This window comes from Clinocottus analis, unplaced genomic scaffold (genome assembly GCF_023055335.1).
Source record: "Clinocottus analis isolate CAN_PGR_092001 unplaced genomic scaffold, fCliAna1.0.p SCAF_2, whole genome shotgun sequence".
Lineage (NCBI taxonomy): Eukaryota > Metazoa > Chordata > Actinopteri > Perciformes > Cottidae > Clinocottus > Clinocottus analis.
The window spans coordinates 22,252,706-22,279,403 of record NW_027175931.1 but is presented as its reverse complement, the minus strand read 5'-3'; the positions used below and the strand labels follow the sequence as shown (position 1 = coordinate 22,279,403).

At 40.3% G+C, this 26,698-nt stretch overlaps 1 protein-coding gene across 7 annotated transcripts in view; it reads right to left on the bottom strand.

Moving 5' to 3' along the window:
• The window catches only part of tenm4 (teneurin transmembrane protein 4), a 147,404-nt gene that overhangs the window by 113,528 nt on the left and 7,178 nt on the right, over positions 1-26,698 (bottom strand). For all 7 annotated transcript variants that reach the window (XM_068584297.1, XM_068584301.1, XM_068584304.1 and 4 more), the window contains exons 2-3: positions 1,843-2,129; positions 532-804 (exon numbers count right to left, since the gene is read on the bottom strand). In XM_068584297.1, the coding sequence (XP_068440398.1) occupies positions 532-804; positions 1,843-2,065 (496 nt within the window). In that variant the 5' untranslated portion in view covers positions 2,066-2,129. The remainder of the gene's footprint in view (positions 1-531; positions 805-1,842; positions 2,130-26,698) is intronic.

The window sequence follows — 26,698 nt, the reverse complement described above, 5'->3', positions numbered from 1 at the left end:
ATAATTCAACAAGTTGTAACAAATATATAAATAGATGGATTTATTGAATTGTTATTTATTATTCGTTACCAGAAACTCGGGGAAAAAAATTAACAGGAATTACAATTCCAGTAATAATGTAACTGATATGTGTGTATGGAGGGTTGAATAGATCGGTCCCATTGTCGCAGACACATGATACAGCTATTTAAGTCAGCATCGGCCCAATATCCAATAATGGTATCGGTGCATCTCGAAAAAAAAATGCTAACAGAGATTAAAAAAGCTTAATCAAAATGTCAACTTCAGCTTGGTCGGACTGAAACAGTTCAAAATCCACCAAGATTTAGAGTCTCAGACCGTACCATGCGGAACAGCCTCCTGTTTTTTGTTGTTATTGTAGCATTAAATTCTGCATTAGTGTGCCAGAACATGCTTCAAAAGATTATCACAACTCAATTCCATTTCGACGTGAAAATCAAATCAACATGGAAAAAAAGACAAAGACAGCTCGCCATGAATAAGGACTAGTGAAAGACAGAAGTGTCCTACCGTTTTCTGTGTTCTCGTGTTCAGTGTCAGTGAGAGTGAGATTGGAGTTGGCCCTGCTGGAGAGGCACGAGCTGCGGCCTGACTTGGTGTTGCTGCGGCCCCATAATCTGGCCGCGTGCTCCGGCGACATGATGCCGTCCGTCTCAGTGTCTGCGTCTGAGCCCACACTGACCGAGTACTCGCGGTGTGGCATCCCCAGGTCAGTCCTGTACGTGGCTACGTGCGACGGGAGGGCCTCTCCGAAGCCCAGGTTTCGAAGGGAGAAGTCGGCCCCTGCAGCAAACCAATAAATAAAGCCCTGGTAATTCATTCTGCTACGATCTGCATTACTCAACATCAAGAAATGGATTCATTACAGGAAAAAAAGATGCAATAGCCTTGCATTGAGTGGTGGAGAAAACCCTTGAAAAACAAAGGTTCCACAAGAAATAGCTGTGCAGCTACTTGACAATGCAAGTATCCGCTATGTGCAAGGGTGTTGTGTGATTTAAGCATCTTTCAACATGTTGCTTGGACCACATTCATCTCAATCTTTTTAACCATGGAGAGTTGCCAGAGAGGACAATTATAAAAATTGATATATTTGGGGTTTGAAAGTAAATACAACTGGTGTTTTGCATTCGTCTTTTGTTCGTAAACAACAGCAGTTTTCAAATGAAAAAATTCACCGCTTTTATGTCTTTAAATTATGTATTTGAAAACTGAGACATCTGTCATCTATTTCTTCTCTACGAAGGTATTTAGCATTACCACAGCAACAACAGACTTGTAAATCAGTCCGTGGGGATTTGAGAATCTCACTCGATCCCAAAACAGATAAACATCAAATTAAAAAAAATAAAGACGCGCAATAATGTTTGTTTCTTTCCACCAGTGCACCACAAATAGCCTCTCCATTTATGATGAAAAAAAAAGTTCTTCGTAAAATGGCTTCAGTTTGATCTCAAGCCACCTCGACACAACCATCACATCTGGTTTGAATTCTGATGATCAATAATATATTCCAAAGAGCAGGTAACGGCATGCATGTCCTCCATGCAGTTTTGAACCCTGGCACGGTGAGTTCAATCCCCGACCACCTCTGTTAATAGTCAAACTATGCGGGCTGACCTCTGCAGTGACGGAATGAGACTCCTCATGAAAAAGCAATGACGCCAATACTGAGGACAGGCAGTAACGCACCCTGAATCCGATAACCGGCCTTTTCACGTCGTTGAGCACTGCTACATTATTACACTTATGCACACACCATGTTGCTTTCAATGACATAATGGCACAGTATTTCATAACATTGGCACAGCTGAGGCCGACCTTGCCGGTTGAACTCGTCCACTTCGTGATGAACCATTTCCTTGACGCGGCTCCCGTAGGCCATCCTCGAGTCATGGTCGAAGGCCTTGAGTGTTTCGCTGGAGCTGTAGGATTTGGGGTTGGGTTTGCCGTCCTCACTGTCTGCAGAGGAGCTGGTGTACCGGCGCTCCGTGTCCTGCCGGGCGGTGAGCGAGCGGTAGGGTCTGCGTTCCTTTACTTCCATGGCTGCCTCCGCACTGTTCTCAACACCAGATGTGGGTTACACTGCCAACTTAGTTTGACTGATTCTGCGGAGGAAAAAACACGAAGAAAAAACGATTAGGAGACCGGGTGTATGAAAAGATGTCTTGACAGCAGAGTTGATCTTTAAATGTAACCTTTCAAATCAGCAAACATATAATCACTTGCAATCATGATTAACGAGGATTTTAAGAGGCATAATGATATATTTTTTTAAATAATACTATCCACACACACACACATATAGCAGAGTAAGTGTTGAGATAAATAAAATGCAAATGCTTGTTTCCAAGCAGCAGTGTATGCATGGCTCAGCACACACCGGGAGAGCACGAAGAACCACCCGGATTAGATTTAATAAAATATGGCACAACAAATCTTGCACCTATAAAGTTTACGGTGCAAGTCTCCCACAAATTTTCTGTTTTATGTGCCGTATAGAAACGCGGAGCCTCCAGCATCTGTAAAAGTGGCAGGTGTCCTTCCATGAATTGTGTTGTTTATAAGTTACAAATCATCACCAGTTGAAAACGGAGGAGCCAAACAAATCTAGGACTACACCGAACCAGCAGAGATGATTAAAAACTGAAACATAAAACCACAACTGTCAAAAAGCACACAGACTGCAAGATCAATAGGGAGAGAGAATTTTAGCATTCAGCTATTTCATATCTGTGGCTTGAAGGACCAAATATTGAAGTGTAATAAAGACACATTCTTTAGAATAAATGGGACATTCTAAAATAGAATTGGTTCTGCTTTTGCTGTATAATTATTGTGAGAATGTTCCTTCAAAGAACAATACTCACATGTCACAGGAACATGTGAACCAAGTAACAAGTTCATAGCTATATATATATCATATATATATATTTTTTCAGGGACTCCCCGTGATACCTGTTTTTTGTTTATATAATCATTTCTATATGATAAAATAAAAGAAGAGTACTTCAACTTGCCTTGTATGGTTGTATTTGAATATATTTTGATGAGAAGTATATTTTATCAGGTACATTAAATCGGGTGAAATTCACCCGATGTACTGTGACTATTTTTAACGTTAGTGTTCTCGTGTTAAAAAGGTAAAACAGAGGACAAATAAAACTGCTGTTCAAGTGCAACATCATATAAAATGAATGTGTAATATTAAAATATATAATTGACAGTGTCTTGCAAACAGCTCATTGGAGGAGACCACATAGTATACAGATATTGAGTTGGATTACCAAACGTCAATGTGGATATAAATGTGATTAAAGGCTTGGTCACTGTGTACTTTGAAGCTCAATTACTGAACTCAGGAATTAGTGAGTCAGATATTGCAGCAATATATATTTCCCTGTGTCCTCCAATGCATAACGGCATATCCATAATTAAATATCATGAGCTAAAAACGTAATCATTCGTGTTGCGATACTACTTTCTTTTTACTAGATGCAAGTCACTGGATGAGAGACCCCAGGTCTTTGAAAAAGAGATAAAAACTCCCCCTGGAAAAGCTGGGAGTTGTTTTTTTTACTGACAATATGCCTGCGATGGTCAGACAAGGATTTTTCCACAAGATAAGCTCTTTATGAATACTGTATGAGATTTATGCCGGACAGAACAATAAACAATAATCCCTAGTGAACTATATTTGCCCCTGCTTTAAAAGAAACTTTTCTATTGACGACACCATTGTTTGGTTTGGGGGTTTTCTTTTTGTATGTATTGACAGCTGAAAAGATCCTGGTGATTAATGACTTGGGGCCTCAATACCAGGACCACCACCACATGGGGGGCGGGGGGGACACATGGGGGGGGCAAGAGCACTTCAGCTGCTCCCAAGATTTCAGACGCAGCTTGTATGGGTTGCTAATTTTTACCTTTTTGCTCGAGACCCTTGATGCTATGCAAATGCGAGAGAGCGGAGAACAAGCAGCTTTCTAAAGTTTCAAGAATGTTCTGCAAAGTGCATTGTTTTTGTTTCCAAAGAGCTGGGCTCAGTGCTTCGACCATCTCTCGTCTGCATGGCCCTGGCCTTTCTCCACATTATTAATCGGTCGGGATACCACGAGACGTACCTTTGAGGCCATGGGAAAATCAGGGTTTTTGTTTTTTTGTACACATAAAAACAAAACAAGAGGCCATACACAATAACAGATGATATTGGATGCAAATGGTAGGTCTTCAAAACGTATTCACCTTAAGTGCAGGCAGCTGTCAGGTTTTTTTCACGCAAAGCTTACTGTAAAACTAAACAGTGTTGTTCTCCATAAATAGGCTACATCTGGTGTTATCATTGTGTTTTGGCGCCAGATAGCAAAGCTGTTGTTCTTGTTCATCTGTCTAGGTCTAAATCCAGAGAGAAGGATCCAAAAGAAAAACAACACATTCTCATCTTCCTGTAGCAAATAAACAGAAGGTTCTATTGAAACAAGATGTCTCAACACTAGGAGTTGATAACAAGACTATTTTTTAAGTGTTATTATTAAAGGAAGGAACAAGGGACTGAGAGAAGTAGCATGAAACTTTGAAGGAGAAGGTTAATGAGGGTACATTAACAAAAGCTCAGTGGGAAAAGTTACTTACAAAGACCAGTGAAAAATGACTGCCATTGGATTGAAATCTCTAAAACGAAAGATAACAATCCCAAGCTTTTATTTCAAAGACCAAGTTCCTCTCCGGCTGTAGAGCGTGAGCGGTGCCAAAAAGAAGCTAACTGCATATCTATGCAGTGATCCAAAATCAATTGAGGTCTCTCTGGACAGACAAAAGAAATGATGGATGCTTCGTTTCCCCCTTTTAAAACAATTGCACACACTACATTTTTCAATTGCATTGTCTTCATTTGGACAGGGTGAAGTTAGGTGTCTGTGTGGTTGTAAAGGAAATGTATAGCAGCTGTAAGCAGAGTAATTGTGTGGTTGTGCAGAGAAAGTGTTGCCGGGAGCGTTGAGCAATGACTTGGAGTCATCAGACACAGTTATGTTGCACTGAATCCGTGGAGGGAATGACTACAGGTTCAAACATGATGAAAAACATGATCATCAACCGTCATCGTTTGAATCACCTGAGAGAAGGAGGCCACGAAAGAAGTTAGCAACTGAACTATTCTGGCCGTCAAGGTTTTCTACAGGGCTTCTCACCACCTCAGAATAAATCATGGTCAGCCCATTGACTGCTGTGTGTGTGGGAGTTCACCACCTATGATCCAAGATTAAAACCAGTTCAGTATCCTGGAACGAAGGCAGAGCTTATGATGCTGCGGTGAAAACTAATCTTCCACAGTTTTTACTGTCATGACACTGTTGTGTTAAAAATGTAATGATCTATAGATATCGACTCACGAGAGATCTTTGCATATCCACAGCCCACCAGTTGCATTTTGTAGTACTTCAATAATGGAATACTTTCATTATCAATCAATGAAAATAATATTTTTAAAGTAATTTAAGAAAATATCAGGCAGTATTGAATAACAGTATTGTTACATCTTAAAAATACCTTTAAAATATGTGTCTGATCGTATTTAATTAATTCTGGATTATAAGCAGTTTTTTACTCCCAAAGGCCAAATCATGTTTAAGAGGACATCTTTGAAGTCGTATAATTGTGTGTAGGATGAAAACATGAAAAACCCATCAAACAAGCCACCCACCAGTCCGCACAGCGGGTCAGAGAAGCCTCCTTTAAAACACTTAAAGTGTTTACCTGGCAGATCATCGTGACCATTGCTCCAGTGTCAGGAGTTAGTTAAATATGGGATCTAAATACGGGGGCGGCGTTTGGGGTACAATATAAATGCAAATGGCTCCGTACTATCCATCAAACAATTAGCAGTGTGCTGAGGATTGCTATTCAGTGCTGCTGCATATAAATCTCGCCTTCTCTCTGCACACAGCCCTGTTTTCATGATAATTAACTGCATGCTGCTTTTTACTTGTCAGAGATTCTTCGTGCAAAATCCAAGACCAAACGCCAACGAACACGAGAAGCAGACCGAGTAACACACATGCACTGTGTTTGGCGAATCCCATGGAGTATAATCTGACATGACTAGAGATTACTTCTCTGTGAAATCACTTAGTAATTAGTAATACTAAGTAATTATCACAAAGATTGAGACATAATGTGTCACTGATTAGCGATGACATTTTTAGACAGACGAAATGATATATGCTGCAGTGCAAGAGCTGCATATTTTTGGGAGCTGTTCAGCTCACGGAGACCAAACTAATTGTTAATAAGTATACACAATGTTGATATTGTTTAAAAGAGCCAACTCAAATTATAATTTACAAAGTATATTATATATGTATACACATATATACATATACACATATATATATACATATATATGCATATATATGTGTATATATACATATATATATACACATATACAATCAAGTGACAAATATTTCTCAAAAAGTCTTTGGTTTGGTATCTTTCTGGTTGTTTTTTGTATTAACCAACCTCGTCACATAGTCAAAGCATTAATGACAGCTCACAACACTGCAGACAAACGTTTACACACAAAAGTAGCCTGTAGCGCAACAGAGAGGAAATTTGGGCAGATATCAAGAACATTGTCTACAGGGTCTATTGAGCTACACACAGGCACCACTTACTTCTTTTCTGGAAATCTTTCACATGCCTGGACTCTATAGAAAAGCCTCTTCGGTCAACAGAAAGGTGTGTTTTCAACAGAGGGTAAAAGACTTGGCTGGAGGGGGCGAAGGGGCTGAATAGCTTGCCAAACAGATCTGAATTCTGTAGTGCGAAGGCAGACTGGGGAGGGGAGAAGCCGCCTCCTTCCGGGATCAAAAGCGAGCCCCGCTGGCGTATAAAACAGAATGCGTAAAAGACTTAACATAAACAAAAGTAGCCTGGGACCGCTGCTGCAGCACACTCCCTGCTACTAATCACTCTAAGCAATTCAAGGTTTAGTCCTGACAGAGGGAGAAGGCGATGGAATAATGCATTTAAATCCAGCCGGTAAATAACAGGGAGAAGCAGTCAATTTATTCACTTTCTGCATTGATGTACGTCCCGGGCCTTGGCCAAATGCAGCAAAAATGTGAGCAGTGCTGTGTCAGGCTGAAATGACCTCTTGTCAATATTGCTGCTAAACCACAAGGAAATACATGTGTGTGCTTTGTACAGGCCGGCATGTAAGGAATGATCCAATGCTACATCTACGAACTGAATTAATGGGAATAAGTAACGTGGATTCTGAAGGTTCATTATAGTGCTGGCAAACAACTGGGGCAACAAATGAATGTGAGGACCATGCAGGTTTTAAATGAGGACCACTCCACGAGGCTAAAGTGCTTCTGTTCCCAAAGCATGGCTGCTGAGTGTGGAGGTCACCAGAGTGGTGACCCATCTCTCATTAGTCTACGATTAATGCTCACATCATCCTGCAAAGGCTAGACCTGAGTTTGATTTATAGTCCGGCCCGCAGTACTAAACCTAATACCAGCTAAGCAATAATCAACTTACGGTAAACTTGCCACTGTCAAACTCACTGTTACAAATGTTTGGGGTTTGCAGCTGTAGCCCCGGGAGGGTCTGTGGGACCAAAAGCAGCAAATAAATGATGCTCTGAACAAAAGACATTTTACATCCCGTTCTCGAGGCCTGTGGGCTGGAGCCCAGGAATTCCAACAGTCCATTTTCTCACAGTATGTAGATTAGGTCTATTAAGAGGGCCAGGTTTTCATATATCTGGCTTTGAGATTTCAGTCACTACCCCTAATACAATTAACCTGACCCACCAGATGGTTTGTTAGGCAGAACCATCTGAGAAGCAGTCATTGGAAACTGTTTGGAAAGAAGCAGGCATTTTCAAAAGAGATCTGGCGGGTGATTGGATGAACCATCTGTAAATCAAACTCTGGGGGAAGAGCGGAAACATATTTTCCATGGAGAAAAGACTCTTCTTCCAATTACGTTCGACTCTCCAGTTCCAATATAGCCTATGCAATTGAAGCATCTATGCTGACCTCTTCGGCAACTGTAGTTTTGAACGAATAGTCGCCCCACTCCGTGCCGTCTCACACGCATCCAAGCCACACATGTGACATCACAAGAATCCAGCTGCCGTGCAAGGTAATACAACACATTGAGGGAGAACAAAATGTAGTTTCTGGCGCTCACTACATCAGAAAAAAAAAACAGATTAAAAAAAAATTAACAGGAGCATCTCTCCGGATGAAATGTCCCAGTTTTATCTGAAAAATCGGCAGACTTTGGCGTCAACAGTTTTCATTAGAACGACTTAAGTTATGGTCAGGGAAAACTGCCGACAGCAAGGTCAGTGACACAAACAGGCCCACAAACTAAAATCTGTCTACCTGCACTGTATTTGGGTGGGAGGCAGAAACCACAGAGACACATGTGGGTCTTTTCAGATGAAAAATTAAAACTTAAAAAAAAAAAAAAAAAAACGCTAGTAAGTGTTAGAGGTATGTATGATAATATAACACTCAAAACTTGGCAAGTGTGGATGGCCAGGAAAAGAACAGACAATAAAACATTAGTAAGAGCCAATGTGGTGACAGCACGTAGATTGCTTTCTCATACTTCATGTTGACCTCTGCTACAAGATCAGCTGGCATGCCTCAGTCTCCTCTAGCGGTGTTTGGTCCACACTCTCCTCTGGCTGATAGCATCACATTCAACAGACATCTATCAGGTGATAATATAAGCTTTCTGGGCACTATATTGGAGGTCCTCCTACTTGGCAACAGTGGCTTGGCACAGATGAATACCATTCTAAATGTATGATCAAGCCATCCAAACAGATTTCAGAAGAAACAGATCATTTAATAATTGTTTGGACTGCTTTAGCTGAGAGATGCTCTCATTTGACTCTTGATCACTTAACCAGCTACTTTGCAGTTGTAGGTTGGATCATTTTAGGAATATTTTGGTCACTGGTCCAATAACCATCACTATCCGACTGCAAACCAACATGATTTGTATACTTAAATTGTCCTGCTGGTTAATCTCATGTTCATTTGATAGGGACAAATAGATACATAATGAACTGAGCGATGCTAAAGCTAATGTCCTTCCCCAGAGGTCAGCTCAAACCTGTGTGGTTTGTGTTTAATTTGTTTTAACGTTTCTAAATGGATGTAAACTATCACCACAAAATCTTCTTTTCCAGTTTGCTTTCTTCTTACAGGAACTTACCTATTGTAATTATAACTGTGCAGAGATAATTATCTGACACATCTCTCTGAAAGCACAAACTGGATTTCTGTTGTTTTTAATGTAATGTTAACGACTTCATTTGGCTTAAACACTAATGTACCTTCAGAGGGCTTCATATACCAATGGTTATGAAATGGCCAACGTCTAACAGACCTGGTTGTATTGTACAGAACGTTTTTGAATTGCTTCCCCCCCTGAGAACTTTATTTGTTTTTCATCAACGCTGAATGTAGACTGCCGCGGTCATTTAAAAGACTCTAAAGGTACCAAAATTAAAGCAGTTAATTCCCATGCTGTTGTCATTGTTTTTCAAATAATAAAATGAAATGTGTGCAGTTTGTTGGAATATTCAATATTTACAAAATGAGTCAGTGATGTTATCACACCTTAATGCCACTAATAATCCTGCAGTGCGTTGCATCGAAACATGGAGCATGACTAAAGTAAGTGTGACTTCCACTGATTCTGTTATGAAAAACATATTTTGTAAACATTTCGTTAGTACGCAGCTGTTCAAAGAAAGATAGAAATAAATCATGGACTAATCTAACTAGAGATGGTGTCAATCACAGATGATTACACAGAGAACAAAGAGAAAATAAGAGAGGGGAAAAAAGACTAATAAAGCTTCACTAAATCAAACAGTCTGTAGTGTAGAGCCAGACAGAGTCAAGTCAGATTTCAGTTGACTCATGGCATCGTAAATTGTCTCAAATGTGTCTCAAGCGACCACTTGTCTCTGGATTTCACTTCCCTGCCCAATATGCAAACAACCATGTAAATCACTTTAATTTCCGCAGGCCTGAAAGAACTGACTACAGATGAAGTCTGTAATCATAATGCACAACAGGCATCCCTAAATTACTCCAAAAGCAGCTCCAACATATTGGATATGAATGTGTCCTCAAAGCCTTGTATTCACACCTGTTTTGAGAGCTGTCCGCTAGCCATCAGAGCCCCTCATACAAGCTTTTCTTCCATGAATCCCACCATCGAGCTGCCCGGTGGACATCCCCCACTATGCTTCTTTTCCCTGTCTGCCAGGTTATGAGGACAAAGGCAATACATGGCAACTGTGAGGCTCTTGAGGAGCAGCCCTGAATGGAGGAACTCCCCTCAAAGAGACTGTGAGATAGTGCTGTCCTGCTGGATACCAATTACGGTTCCCTCACTATGTGGGTCCTGAGATTTCCACGATACGTTCCCCGTGTAGGTCCAGAGTAAGGAGGTGTACTAAAAAGATCACAGATTTAATAAGGTCTTCCAACCGTCCATCACTGATGTTATAGGCAGGAGTTACAGCTCAGGAGAGAACCAGCCATTTCCTTTCAACTTTCCTCTCTCTTAGATATTCTTGTTGGATTTTCCCAGGACATGCTGCAATTTTGTGTATGATATCATAATTCCCTTTATAGACCACTGGAACTTTCTCCAAGGACAAGGAACCTTTTGATGAACTCAATGCGTTTCAACAGCAGTGACCAGGGTCTAAATTAAGGTCTGGGGACACAACAGGCCCCGGTCCAAGGTTATTACTTTCTAAAAGCACGAGAACTTCCTGTGGGTGGGATTTGCAGGGATGACGGTCGGCAATTGGTGAAATACCCACGCCGTCGCTGCTTCAAATCGTGTCACCGCTTCATTCGTAAAACATTACTTTAGTATTGATTTAGGGACAGTTTTAGGTCGAGCGGAAATCATTTCTTTGTGTTTGACGACAAGTAAAATTGGGCTTTGCTGACGGCTTTCTAACTCATTAAAAAAGAAAAAAGATGGATCACGTTAGCGGTCAGAGACGGCGAGCGGTAGAAGAGAGAAAAGACAGCGTGGCGGTGATGTCCATGGGGAAAAAAATGTGTTTCATAGCAGTTACGTTCTAAAAGACAAATAAATACATATTGCATCCAACATGCAAAAAAAAAAAAATCTAAGTAAACTACCAAACTGTGAGGGTCGCTGTATTTGTTTCAAGCGCCAATCAATCACATAAACTGGGCTAATTAGGTTTCCCTACAACAGCAATAATATGGATCTTAGCTAGGCTGAATGAACTAACTAGGTGGGCTTGTATGAACATGGAGACCGCATGATGACCTGATGAATGTGCACAACAAGCAGCCAGCACAGCTCTGCTGTAAGAGACAATAAAAACCAGCGGCTGTTCAATATCAACAGTAAAAAATCAGCACACACAGCAAAGCTAGACGGAGGGTTCCTGCATGGTAATGATCTTACTCTAAGTGCCTAACTGAGTCATCTTCGCAAGCCCTGCTTTGACAACCACACACCTCCCACATCTCCCATCTCAGCAGCCTCTGGGTGGGGCTAATCACTCTGTAGATTCATCATCGATTGGACGACAGCTCCGGCTGTAAAAAGATGCTATGTCGAGCAGGCGTGGCTGCTGCAGTGGCCTACTGTTGACACACAGTGCTGGAGCTGAAGACAGAGCATCACAACATCACCATTTTAAAAAAAGAAAAGAAAAAAAAACCTTCTGTGGAGCAAAAAGAAATAAATTATTTTTGCTAACCTTTCAGTTACAGTACAGACAAAAATCCTGAGAGGAGTCTCCCGGGGCACTGAGAGTTGGTCTATGCCGATTTGCCCCTAACTGATTATGACATGAAAAGGCTGACGGGTAGCTCGGCAGTGCAGTGTTGACCTGCCCAATCCCCTTTCCTCTGCCTCTGAGGCACCCGAGGTCTGCACTCTCTGATCCCGATGGCTGCACATTAGACAGCACTGAAGCTTATGCACAAACGCCTGTGCAATTTCTTCTTCCGACTTATCGACTTGCAGTCTTTAATGCAGCTTTTATTCCCCATTGAATGCCCCAATGTAACATGTTATAAAAACACACAACAAAACAAAATCAAAGATGTCGTTCTTTTTCTTCTTCTTTTTTTATTCCCTGCTCCTGTCATCTTGATTGTTGATGCACAAGAGGGAAATGCCCTTTCATCTATCAGGGCAGGGCACTGCATCCTCCTATGTATAAATTTAATTCTCCAAGTAAATTAGGATTGATCACCACAGCTCCAGGCCACAATCAGCATCCATGATCTAATCAGAGCCCGGCCCTAGACAGAAAAGGATACTTCCATAAATAAAAACCATATGAGAGCCAGCGAGTGCCCATAACACTGAAGGGGAAAATTTGATTACCCTCTCCCTCTCCACAGGTGTGCTTTTAGCCTCCTACCTTCAAAGACTGCCCGTCTGATATAATGCCACGCTATGCTCACTGTTGTTTTCCCTGCACCGAGGGTTTTACATCATACTTGCATCAGCGGATGGGAGCGGCAAATGCTGGAGCCCCTGCAAGGCAGGCGATGCCCGCGGAAGCCCGGCTGCAGGCGTATCCCAGAGAGACGGGATCTGTCAGGAGCTCCTCCGCCCGGCGACACCCATGGTAATAAATTACCCAGAATTAACACGTCATCCTGCGCTCCACGCAGCAGCCACACTCCACTCACGCCATGCTGCTTAATGGATCTATTAACCAAATGGATACAGGGGTAAACTGCTTTGAGAGCTCCAATACTTGTTTTGATACACTCACAACAGGCTGAGAGAAACGTACCCTTCCATTTGATATTGTAAAAGTGTAGGTAACTTTTTACTACAATTTAAAGGATAAAATGTACATTCTCGGTCAGGAAATGCCATATAATTTAGTGTCAGTACACAATTTGATTCATGCAGGTTGAGTGACTTGCACATTGTAAACACAACTTTGAGTAGTTCTGGCGTCCTGTGCCGGGTGTGCAAACAGAACACTACAACATGACAGCGGGCTCAGAAGCCTCCCGCAGCGCTCCCCGTGTCACCTGTTTGGGAATTCCTGTGAGATGTGTCTCCGCGGCCATTAAAAGCTTTACTCTCCTCTTGATGCCTGTCACTGATAGCAGGGGATATTTAGTAGGGGATTCAAATCGGCAGTCGTGGCGGCCTGTATCTGCTTGGCATCTCTGGCACCCGACCAGCACTGTGACACGCTGACAGCGTGGCACACAGGACAAGGCAATTCTTTTTGACCAGTGCTCACTCATCACAAAAGGTAAATACCGATAAGAGAGAGGCTCGTCGTCTCTTATTTCTTTTGGACTCGGCGGACGTGTTCTGACTGTGGAGCAGGTGACGGACGCCGTTGGAACGATCACTTGTGCCTTCCAAAGATACAAAAGCAAAAATATAATATAAACTGCTCGGCACGTATTTTTTGTCAGTTTTTATAAAAAAAATACATTTTCTCATGGACTACACTACCAATAATCCCCTCTGCTTTATCTCCATGCCATTAGGATAGCCACATCATTTTCTTCCTGTAAGCTTCATCTTTCCTTTACGCTCACTTTTTTTGCACATTTTGCCTGCATCACAAAGAAACTAGACCTCTGGAGCCACAATTCCGTTTTTTTTTAGAAGTGAGAAAGCATGAAAGCCTAAAAAGCATAAAAGCTCACTGAAAAGTTATGCATAATGTTGGTCGTTGTTGCAATGTAAAACAATCTAATTCATGACATTACTTCATGTACACGGTGAACGAGATCTTTTCCCGGTCAACCAAAGCTTTTACATCATGTTTGCCTGAATTCAATACAGTTCAAAAGCACTATGGAAATCTTGACTAAAGGCTTTCCATGTTTTTTTTTTCATTAATATATCTATTTATTTTTACTTTGAAAAAAATCTTAAAATCTTTTGTTCAGCCTGTTCTCTTACTCATAAAATAGACAACTTAGTTTGTAACAACGAGAGAAGCAAAGATGAAAGCAGGATAGAAAAGCAAATGGATATCACTTAGAATAAAAAACTGTCAGTTTCACACTCCAGCTTTGTCTGTGTTGTATTCTTCCTTTTTTATGTACTATATAATGTCTCCATTTTCTCTATATTTTCGTACACATTTCTAACAAAAGATCAGAAATTATTTTTTAGAAATAAATCCCCACGGTCTAATAGACCCCGGTAGAGAGATACTGCTTCTAATCGCATCCATAAGAGGAAATCTGCAGGATGGAAGTGTTCGTGCAGACATGTCTCGTAAAATGCTGCAAACCTCTGACTCGCTTGCAAGGAGCCCAATCGTGGCTGAAAGAAGACTGCCACTCAAGACCACATCCAATTTGTGAGGAGTTAAGTGGGAAGGAATTGCCATTAAAATTGACTTTTTTTAAAAGTGTAATAACTGTAGGCTTAATGTAGCCGCTGAGACCAATTCAAAATTTGAGTAGCCAGGAAAATAGCATTTGAACTCATATCAAAGCAGTGACCAAAATTGCTTCACATGTCGAATGGACCCATTCCAAGTCAAATCCACAGTACTTTCTGGTCCAATTCAAATCACAAGTGAAATGAATATGGAAAACCAAATCTATCCTATAAACCAAATACATTTCCATCAAAAACAAATTCTGAATATATATATATATGTATATATATATATATATATAAATTTAAGACATTAAATCCTGTTTTATTATTAAAACTAAAGTTTCAAGTAAATCTAACTTGAATTTAGAAAAATAAATGCACTGCAAACTGAGTAATTTATTTTCATTTCTAAATGATATATATATATATATATATACATATATATGTATGTATATATGTATATATATATATATATATATATATATATATATATATATATATATATATATATATGTATATATAAAGCGACTTTGAGAATCTTAAAAAGCGCTATATAAATAAAACGTATTATTAAAAAATGGGCGAGATTATAATTTTCAGAGGACATTCTCTTCTTTTTTGTTGAACGTAGCTGTTCTCAACCCACGTTCCCATAGTACAATAACGATGAATAGCATTGTCAAATGTCCCCTTCGGATTGAAGAAGGAGAGGAGTTTCAAGATTCGAAACAGGGAAAATTGGCTCACATGTGCTCATTGTCTCGTGTTTAAGTGGGGTCGAGAAAGACCGCATTGAGTCATGAGCATGAGGCCTCACCGAAAAACACCCACTCTCAACCCGGCATACCGCAGAGCATCTTTACAGCACAATGACGAGCCTTTATCCCCCATGCACTCGAGGAGTTCTCTCCTGAAACCTCTCATGAGGTGGACTTGCTAAAAGTTTAATGGCCGAGCTCTTACTGAGTCCAAAGGAAGAACACCTAAACTCTAGCCATCGCTCCGGATCTGACACAGTGCGTTAGGGCATACCATACTACAGGAGATGGAGAAAACTGGAGGCAAAGGAAGGGGTGAATAAAAATACTGAACAAATAACACTTAATTGAGGTCAGTGTGATTGAACGCTGCGAGGCTCGGATGGCTTTAACATAGGTTCCAGATGGCAGGCTGTTATTTCACTGTGCCCTGCTAATACTGCAGGATTCGATGCTGGTAACCTGAGTGTCCCATGGGCCCCCCCGGCTCCTCCACTGCACTGAATCAAGGCCAAGCTTCCTCCGCTGTTACTCTGCAGGTTTACTCAACTTTGAAAGGGGGAGTGTTTGGATATGGTAGTGGTGGAGGAGGGGTGTGTGTGTGTGTGTGTGTGTGTGTGTGTGTGTGTGTGTGTGTGTGTAGGGGGTTGTGCAATAGTGCAGGAACAAAGCATGTTAATAACACCATCTCTGTGTTTAACAAGTTTGGAAACAAGCAGGGGTTTCCTTTAAATCCTCATTGGAGGGTGTTTCCCCTCAACGAGAAAGCTGTCGCTCTCTTCAGTGCTGCCTCGCGTTAAACTGACTGAAACACAACTCACTGTGTCATCCAACTGTCTACGATGTGGCACTGTGCCTCATTGCTATTTCCTCCGAAAATCAAGGAAGGAACACAGATCCATGACGCATCTTTGAAAACGGGAGTGGATGTTGTTATCGGAGCTTTTCCTTGCTTTGGTTTCCATAGCCGTGTGCTTTTTGTGCACGTCAGTGCACGTGAGCGTGGCCCACTGGCTAACTCCTGGCTGCAGGTTAACACGGCGCTACAGCTGATGACGCCGTCCTGACCCACGGCGTCGTGACAGAGGGGTAGCACCCATCCTCCGGTTCCCCCTCAAGTTAACAGTGTTAGCTCTGGCCGCTCAGCAGTTGCCATGTTGAGAGCCATTGTGAGGCAATATAAATGCTCCCAATCTCATATATAGCACCTTTAAAATAAGAAAAAATTCAAACATTTTCATTAACAGTAGTTTTGGTTTGTGTCCAAGAATAGGCTTTTTCCTTGTTTTCTTAAAATATACCGAACGCTTTAATTACACCCTAATAAACATTTAGATTATACACCTTTCCTCCCTTCCTTGCTGTGAAATTGTACAGTCATGTGATCCTAAATTGGAGTAAATAAAATGAATACTTAAATACAAAAATGTCTTAGATAGATTAAGGAAACAATTACAGTTGTACAGAACAGAATCCTCAAACTACCTTCATTTAAAAAGTAGAAGGATAAAAGCAGTGAAGTAAAACATCTTCGGATAAACTTGCCTGAATTATATATTTGTATCTCGAACCGTTTTCAGACAAGACCGGTAGCCTGAAATGTTCCAAAGTGAAGTAATTATGAATCCGGGCCCCAACATCTGTTTTCACAAAGGATCAAAACTATGGAGGAGAAAGCTCGGCACAGGAAAGAGCATTAGGGAGAGAATTTAAATTTTCAAAGGCTGGATATCTGAAATTAAAGTGCTCCTGGTACTGCATGCAAAGATGTATTTTAATGACACAGCAGGGATTAACATTGTCTAGATCTTTGTTTCTCAAGATTGTTTCAGCGTGAACTGTGACCACCAGGAAACATGTGGCGGTCATTTGACACCCTCTCTGACACCTTGATGGCATTCAAGAATGTAAAAATCATTTATTATGCTGGGTCATTTGCTCTTTGACCTTCAACACCGAACGAACATACCTAGAAAGATACCTTCTACAACTCAGATGAATACATCGCGTGACAGAGGTGAGATACTGGAGCTACCTTCACAAGAATATCATTTACATTTTTGAATAAATATTTACAATGACGCAGAATAAATTGTTCTAATTCTGACGTAAACTTTGTTTACTGAACAATAGCTACATGTTTGCTTGTGGGTGTGAAGCACAATCCCACACATATTTAAATATACAGATTCATTTGGCCAAAGTTTTATATTTTTCTGAAAATACTTTGCATACAAAACGTTTCTTCTTTTCTACACATAACATAACAATACTTCTTATGTAGACCCACAAAACAAAGATCCAGCTCCTTTTCACTGAGGTATTTTCAGGGCAACGTAGTAGAATTAAAGGCTCATAGTTTTTCGAAGACAGAGCTATTCAAAGCATGTTTTAAGCCCTTTTACTGACTTAAAATAATGCATAATATTTTACTATTAGGAAACAGTTGAGCCATCTAAGTGTGATGATTGATTTGATTTAATACGCAGGAGATTTTCTGGGCTACTGAAGATTAAAGCTACTTCTTTTATGAGCAGGAGCTCAGATGAGAACAGATCAGACTCGACCTTGCTGGCAGGAACAGCTCAGATATCGGCTCACTATTTCACACTTCAGGAACAAGCTTCTGTATGTGCCTGACCTGCTAAATAAACTAGTCAATTGTCTAAAATATCTGAAGACTATTATGAAATGAATGAATGTAGTTTCCATCAGACCTTAACTGGCAGCCCTAAACGGCTCTTAGCATGGTGGTCTGTCTCTTATGTGTCAGCCCTGTGATTGACTGGCGACCTGTCCAGGTTGAACCCTTCCTTTCGCCCAATGTCAGCTGGGATCAGCTGCCACGGCACTCCTCGGCCCTCTGAGGAGGATAAGCAGTTACAGATAAATTGATGGATGGATGGAACAAGTCCAGCTATAGACAGGTCTCACTGCAGTGGGTAAAAACCCTGTGGATGTCCATTAAAAAAATGTAATTTCAGAAAAGGTGTTGCCATGCAGGCATTTCTCACACAGACACAGACCGAGTGCACACATGTTTAGGTATTTTTATATTTAAAAAAAACATCCTTCACTCTCATAATCACATTGGATAAGTAGCAGTGTAAGCTGGCACCTGTGTGCCTAACTATATGGGTAACTATATTTATGAGTGAACATGGGAGGTGATTCGGCCACATCCGCCATTCATGCATGTATTTATGCCGCCGTTACACGACATGTGGCCACATTAGTGACGCCTCACAAAGCAGATAATGGCACAAAATCCAAAAACACATGGGGCCAAAAACTTCAAACTGAAAATGGAGTCTCTAAAGATTCTTAAGTCAGGACTGAGTTTTACAAAAGCTCCTTTTTTACAGAGCTGAAACACCAATTAGGCGGGGACAACAAATCAAAATACATAGAAAACATTTACAAGAAACAAACAACACTTGTGTACGTGCGCACTAGGCCATAGAGCGTTCTCAACCCACAGAGCAACACAGAGTCCTTGAACAGGCGCTAACAAATAAAAATAAAGAACTTAAACAGGAGTTATGAGCTTTTCAGCTGACAGCAATAAATAATCCCTGCTACAGGTCAAGCGGTATAGCACAGCAGTTTCCTTTCTCCGTGTTCTTCTACCTCAGCACAACAGCAGCCTTCCCAGTCATGATCTTGATCACATAAGCCCTTTCAACGTTTCTGCTTGTGATCAGGCGTACACAAAAAAACATCTCGGGCACATACAGAGCTCTACTTACAGCCACGAAAGAGCTGGCCCGGGATCCTGAGAACGAGGACAGAAAATCCAGGTGTGCGTGATGTCTCTGAGTCATACTGTACCAGCACTCTTGTTCTTTTTCCCTTTTATTAACACAGACCATGCAGAAAAATCAATTAATAACTCAACCCCCACAAATGAATTGATTCAAGGAGAACGTAGACATTTAAATTAGTGGTGCAACGGATCATAAAAGTCAAGGTTCGGATCGTATCACGGATCCGAGTCATGTTTCAAATCAGCACAAAAGAAAAAAGGCTCCATCTGTCCCAAAGATCATTTTAACCACTTTGAAGTTTGTAAACCATCAAAAAATCTAAATGTTATCCTTTTACTTTGTTATAGTGTTTATATTGTTTTTTAAATGATTAAATAAATGATTAGGAAATAAAAGATTGTAATTTTATGGATTAAAACGGATCTTGTCATTAGTAGTTTTAATGATGTATTAGAAACTGCTATGATAAACAGCTCATATTTCATCTCTAACATCTATTTGTGTTATGCTGTGAAAACATTTCCTTCAAACAGCTGGATTATTATTCAAGTTTCTCACAAACACTGCATTTTAAAGATTCCATTATGATAGCGTTATAACTTACCGTTTTACAATTTTTCTCATTTTCACTGAGCAGAGCCTGAACGCATCACAATGTAACCAAAAGGAAGCTTCGTTGCGATGCTGCTAACATTACCAGCTGTCCTCCTGTCAGATTAAACACAGATTGTTTGTTTATAATGTTTAGAGATCGGCGACTAGAAACGCACAAATGTCCACGATTGTCATTAAAACTGTATTTCACATTACGATGGTTAACGATAAACTGTGTAATTAATCCGCGGTCCACAAGCGCGCCAAACCGTGAGGGCCGATCCTTACGGATTGACAGTGGCCTGTGACCCCACTGCTGTACTTCAGAAAACTATACGATATGCACATTCACCTTTAGACCTTGAGTGAGAATACTCATATCTACCAGACTCATGTCACAGTAAGATTGTTTAATAAAACAAATGTGGTGATACTGTTTGACCTGTATACCATCATATTATTTAATGACTGTTTTACATTTAAAGTGAGGAACACTAACTGGCAGGTGACACAATTTTAAAAAAAGGAATACTTCATTAGATGTGTAACATGTCGCCACAAAATGATTACTGTGACCATTTTTGCCTCGATGATCATTTGCATACATCAGAGCCATCTCTATCGATTACTCAGATTATTCAGATGAAAAGTGGGAGTTGTTTTTTGGGGGGAGGGATTTGAGGTATAGCAAATTTCCCATGCTACCGGCACAGCTGGCCCATGCACAGGAAACTAATAACTTCCATGTTTGCTTCTAATCACTGTTACGGTCCAAACAGAGCAAAGCTTGAGGAATGCAAAATCCCCGGTATAAAAAAAAGCATTTCCAACCAACCAAGTTGTTCATTTTACACAACGCTGCATTGAACAATGGGAAGCTGAGCAAGAGAGACACGATGAAGCGGTGTGTGGGCGGCACAGTGGGCAAGAGGGAGACAGAGATCTGCCAGAGCTCTTTGATTAAAACTGCTCTCTTATATATATATATATATATATATATATATATATATATATATATATATATATATATATATATATATATATATATATACACACACACACACACACACACACACACTGTTTATGTATACATATATACTAGTATATATTCACAAATTAAGGGACAAAAATTGAGGAAACAGTTGATTTACTTCCACAACCTTAAGCTGACCCAAATACAAGGAAGCATCATGTGTTTCCACCTCTACCTGCTGTGTGACATTTTGACAGCGTGCTTCTCAAATCAGCTTCTATTTGACATGTTTTGGGAGCAGGCAGCCTCTGAAGCCTGTTGTTCTGCTGGAAAAGCCTCCAACTGGTAGCAGCTGAATGTGGAGCGCCGTTGTCAATTGATTCAATATAAAAACGGTGCAACTTGGGAGTCGATTGAGATCAAGAGGCGTCACCAGTGATGCATGTAATCAGCATAAAAGAAAGATTACCTAAACTAACAGACATAAGATACTCTGACTGATTTTGTACATTGTAAGACAAAAGGAAGCTCCATGCACATGCATACCCATTAAGTGACATCAATAAACTGCTCACTCGCATTTAGTCATCTCCTGGTATGCCATCTGTTTTCACCAGAGCAAGATGAGCTTCTCTTGTGCTGTACCACTTTATCATTTAGGATGTTGCATGTTGCATACTGTATATGAAAAAAGTACTCCATGCAGCTTTAAAGGAGATGCTTGGAACTAAAAAAGACCATGAGGGCACTTGGGACTGTTAGTTGGTTTCAAAGCACGTCGGGCAACTCTGTTGATCTGCGCTGTTAAGGCATGCACGCCGTGGAGACCCCATCACTTATTCAACAGTGCACATGTACAACATATCAAACGGCAGCAATACTCTTGAACATGCATGTGGGATCTCTGAAAATGCAAGCTGGCTGTGAAATCAAAGAATATGTTCTCTGATCCAAGAATACGGAGCGGCATTGTGTAAAAGGTCACACGCCTTTTCAGGGGACTATCAAACGGTTTCTCTGCTCAGTACTTCCCTCAGCAGCAGTGCTCAGTTCAGAGTTGTCTACCCAAAGGTTGTTCAATTAATCCAAGCATTCTAGGTTTTGTACAAAATATATGATGCCATATCAGATGTGAAATCCTCAGGAAATATATCCCACGACTGGCAAACCCTTTCATTGATAAAGAAACGAATCAGGATTCAAACCTCAAATAATACTTGACACTTAACACGCCAAGAGATGTGATCAGATATAGCTTGACGAAAGAGGTGCAGTATATCAATATTTGAAGAGCAATTTCACTGAATCTTATAGCAGGGAAATGCATAGCTATGGCCACACCCATCTGCACTGTAGCATGACACCATAGCACCACGTGACGTAGTGCGCTGTGCATGCTTTAGACAGAGCATGCAGGAACGGCTAGATGGCGATGAAGAGATGATTAGGTTTGTGAGCCAAGTTGTAGTTACTCTTTGGGTTACCCTGCTCAAAAACATTTGTCAACATCTGAATTCATCATTATTCATGAGACATCTATAAAATATGTATAACCACATTTCAAGCCACGAGGAGGTGAGTGTTTTATATTCAGATGATTTTGATGTTATTTAATCGCATGCATAAAACATAAAAAGTATTGTTTTCTTGTTTGCTTCTTTTTAAGCATTAAACTCCTAACACTGCTGATAATTATGTTGTGCTAAAGTGCAATGTCTAAAAATGAATTTAGAATTTTGCAAAGCCAACTATAATCCATCTAAGTGTCTCCAAATTTCAGTGTTACAATGTCAATAACTACGATTGTGTGCCGTATCTTTCATTCATGCAAAAAGGCTGTTTGAAATGTTACACTACCAAAAGAAGCATACGGCTCAAATTTAACTGAATAACATGCCAGACCCCTGAGATCCATTTATCCATCGCTCTCTCTCTCTCTCTCTCTCTCTCTCTCTCTCTCTCTCTCTCTCTCTCTCTCTCTCTCTCTCTCTCTCTCTCTCTCTCTCTCTCTCTCTCTCTCTCTGCTTTATGTTATTTGGAAACTGCTTAGACCATTATATAAATGTGATGTGATTCATTTTGTTTTTAGGTCCCAAACGGACAATTGTATTTGGGTTATTCAATGCATTGAAAGCAACAGTGGTAGTAGTTTATAGCTGTTTGTTTCGTATTTTTTATTGTATTAATCGGTTGATAATATGAATTTGATTAAAAAAAGATTCTTCTTGTTTGTATAATTTTCAGTGTTTTATTTAAAAAAAAACTAAACATATTCCTTCTTGTCCAGTGCTTTTACAAGAATCTGCACTGAGAATAAAAGGGAAAGATCAGATTTTGATCTAAAGTAGAACCTGTAATCGTGCATTTGCCTCTGCACTGTATTGTTCGCCTCTGCCATTTTAAAAATGCTTACTTGGCAACATTTCCTGTAATTCCTCACGTGAGCATTGGCTGGCTTCTTAACTTTGCCACAGTGCCGTAGACCCAACTAATTGATGATGACAGTTGTTGTCAATTATTTCTATGAAAGATTTTGAATCAATTTCAATCCATAAGTGTTGCAACCCTAATTACCATGTAAATAAACAGCTCTTCCGGACACATTGTGTTGTTTTGTGTTGTTTGTTTTACTCCTGCAGCCCCAAGATGTGCCATTGCATTGATTTTAGTTACAAGATAGTTGCAATGAAAATCTTTCAGTTGCCTAATTAGCAATGGCAACCTTTATATACGTTCTCAAAAGAGCAGAATGCAGAGCAGCAACATCCATCCCTGGTGTGATGACTGCCTGGCTCTGCTCTTGCCTCCTGCTATCGCTCACTCTGCATACTTGTGAAACTCACATCAGAAATTGGCAACTTGAAGTTTGGAAAGTGGCTGATGATAAACAACAGCGATGTTGTTTTTCCATTGGTTTGATATTGCTCACTTCAGCGCCACACTAACTTCTATTTGCATTGCAGCCTCACAGCAGGGGGGGGATACCACGCTGATGCGCGCAACAACGGTCCCGCTTTGGAGAACGGCCAACCCATGATTGGTTCCTGCCCCCAACCGCACTGTGTGGACGTCACGGGGAAGTGATCGGCACAGCGTGTTCAGTAGGTTTCATGTGTGTCGGTTCTTTGTGTTCCAACAACACAAGGTGGGAGTTTAGTTTCACTCCTACATTAGAGTTTCTTACTTTCATCTAACAGATAATTGCTCTATTTTCTGATAGGCCTCCTGCTATTGAGAGGGCTTCTGTGAGCGGCAACCTACAAAAGTAAAAGACCTCCAATGGAGAAGCACTAGAAGGCTTTTTTTTATGAAGCTGTGCTGGTAATGTTAACTTATAAAAGTTTGAAGATCTATAGTTAGATATTTTAGCACTTTTTTGTTGGTGGATAAACAACATTTCAAGGAATGAATGAAGCAACGCAGCAACAATTGTTGCGGTTACAGGTATTGTAGGGAATTTTGGTTATTTGGAAAAACCTAATCTCCCTCACATCACCAAAGTAAGCAGTCTCCCGCCCTTTTTGTGGAAACAATGGCACTGCTGTGTCTGCATTGTGATCACCGTTGCTCATTACCTGACACTGTGCAGGAGCCCAGCGTGATGAATATCTGCCATTCGAGCATCCACGAGTCATTTTAGACTCGAAAAAGGGTACACTAGCAAATGGACTCAACCTTCAATGTGACCATATTTCTTCTCTTATTTAATGCTTTTTCTGTCGCCTATTGTGCTGATATTTTCCTCGTCATTTCCTCTCAATACTATGAAAACAAATAGACATCTTCACCTCAACTCCTTCAGTTCAGAGACTATTTCTGTGGATGGAACTCATTACTTATTGCTATAATTTATAATTATCATTGTTATAAAGCCGCAGCTGGCAAATTTACATTGAACATGACTTATTTTATACATTATGTTCCCTTGTATGGCACATTTGGAATTGCCTGCCTGGACAACTTATCAAGGTAAATATTCCCGAGCTATTGAATAGCACAGCTCGACCTGCAGTGTATTTAGCTGTCATGATTCGCTGAGGTTTGGTGATTGCATACATAAATGGTACGACAGCATCTTAATGTTGGATGCCTTCTTGGTAAATGACTCATTCCAGAAACGACTACTAATACAACAACCGAGTTCAAAAAGAAAAGCCATAAAAGCCATTTTAGCAAATGTATTTCTGAACATGAATAGAGTAAAAATAAGGGAGCCTAAAAATGCTTTTTGTTAATATTTAAAAATATTTATACCGGTACATTACCTTACATGTATGAACTACTATATATACTTTGTGCTTATTGGATTTCTTTAAACTGAAATGAAGCAACACGGTCTCGGCCCAGAGGGATTAGTGGCGGGGGAAAAACTTTTAGAACCAGAAAGATTTTTGTCAACTAATTAACACCCTCATCTTGAATCTTAAAAAGGCCGCTTAACATCAAAGCTGCTCAATTTTACACCTTACCACACAGGAATTATCTCCTCACTGGTGTGAAATGCCATTAATACAAATGATGTGGATACCATAAGCTAACAGAACAAGGGTTTTTGCATAATGGTGGCCATATTGAAGCCGTGTCTGTAAATACAACTGTTCTTGGACCTTTGGAAAAGAGCGTTTAAATCATGTTTGCATGCGATTTATAAAGGCAACGCTGGGGGAATAACTAACAAGGCTGTTGCAGTACAAACCAAGAAGGTTTTCTTTGGTTCAATATAAATGTGTGATAGGAATAGAGCAACAAATAAATGTAGAAAGAATGTATGAGAGAAAATATATTGCAATGCCCGACAGTTTGGTTTGGCTAAACTTGTATTGATTGTTTGGGGGAAACAAACAGTTTTTGTAGAAAGTGGTTGGTTCTGTCTAAATACAGCATGAGAGGTGACCTCAAGGCATTTTGCACTGCAAGTTAGATGTTGAGAACATATTAATGAATTTGTGACAAAAACATTTGCAGAAAAGCAACGATACAGGTGATGTCTGCACATCCTTGAATAAAGCTAATAGCAGTGAACACAGAAGCAACAAAGGACAATATACAAACAAAGACACTTCATCTTTCCGTCACGCTTAATCCCACAGACTTTCACACACATTAACTGCTATTGAATAAATCAAAACACAAAACATGTGTTGTCATCATATGTTAATGACTACCTGCCCCACTCAATGCTGACAATGCTACCAAACCAGAACTTTACTTGTGGATTACTTCCTCTGGGGAACCACCCATGTTCTTTAAAAGGTTGCATTTAGCAATGTTGCAAACAAGCTCACAGGAGTCGTGACAGTTTGATCAACATCAATTTTGTCAAGTCAGTATTGCTTTTGTGGATGGTTTTGAATCTTGTTCTTTGCCTCTCACAGAGACATGACCTGCATGTACTGCCGACCGTTAAAGAAATACAAACAAAGCAAACCCACATCTGTTAGCACGCCATAACACTGCGTGGCCTCTTGGTCTTAGCTGCTTGCAACAAGTGCACCTCGGCAGAGCAACGTCAGCCACATTCAAACCCTGTTATGTTACCTTTGCATTGTTGGTTCCATTACTCTTACAGCAAAGCAGGCCTGTAGCTTTACAGGTCTGTGTGAGATTCAAGGACACTGATTATCAGAAAAGTTAAAACATTAACCAAATAGCATGTGTGTGAACATAGGTCACATGTCATAATACTAAAATCCGCTAGCTAATCAGAGTAATCACATTGATCACTTCATTTTTGTGCATCGCGATGAATATAATTGAGAATATATTTCTCGTGCTAATGCCAAGACGAAATTCGAGCATCAAGTTGTTTATTCTCCTAAATTAACTAGTACATTTTACGTTTCTCTAGAGCGCTCTCAAAATCCATCAAAAATGGATCCGTCCATCAATGTTTTGACAACGCCTTCCTGTGATTCTTCATGTGATTTTTATTTTATTTTGGTGGTGACTGAAAAAGAAATAAGTCAATCAATGAATGAACTAAACATGATAGCCACCAGAGCCTTTGTTACCGGGTCACCGTTCTGTAAAGGGAGAAAGGGAGAGGTCAGCAGACTCGCCTGATGCCATTCATATCTGAAAAATGAGGCCTGTCACTAAATGTCATCTTCCCGCCATTGTCATCTCATCACTCTTTTCATAACTTGTCACACTGAAGCCCA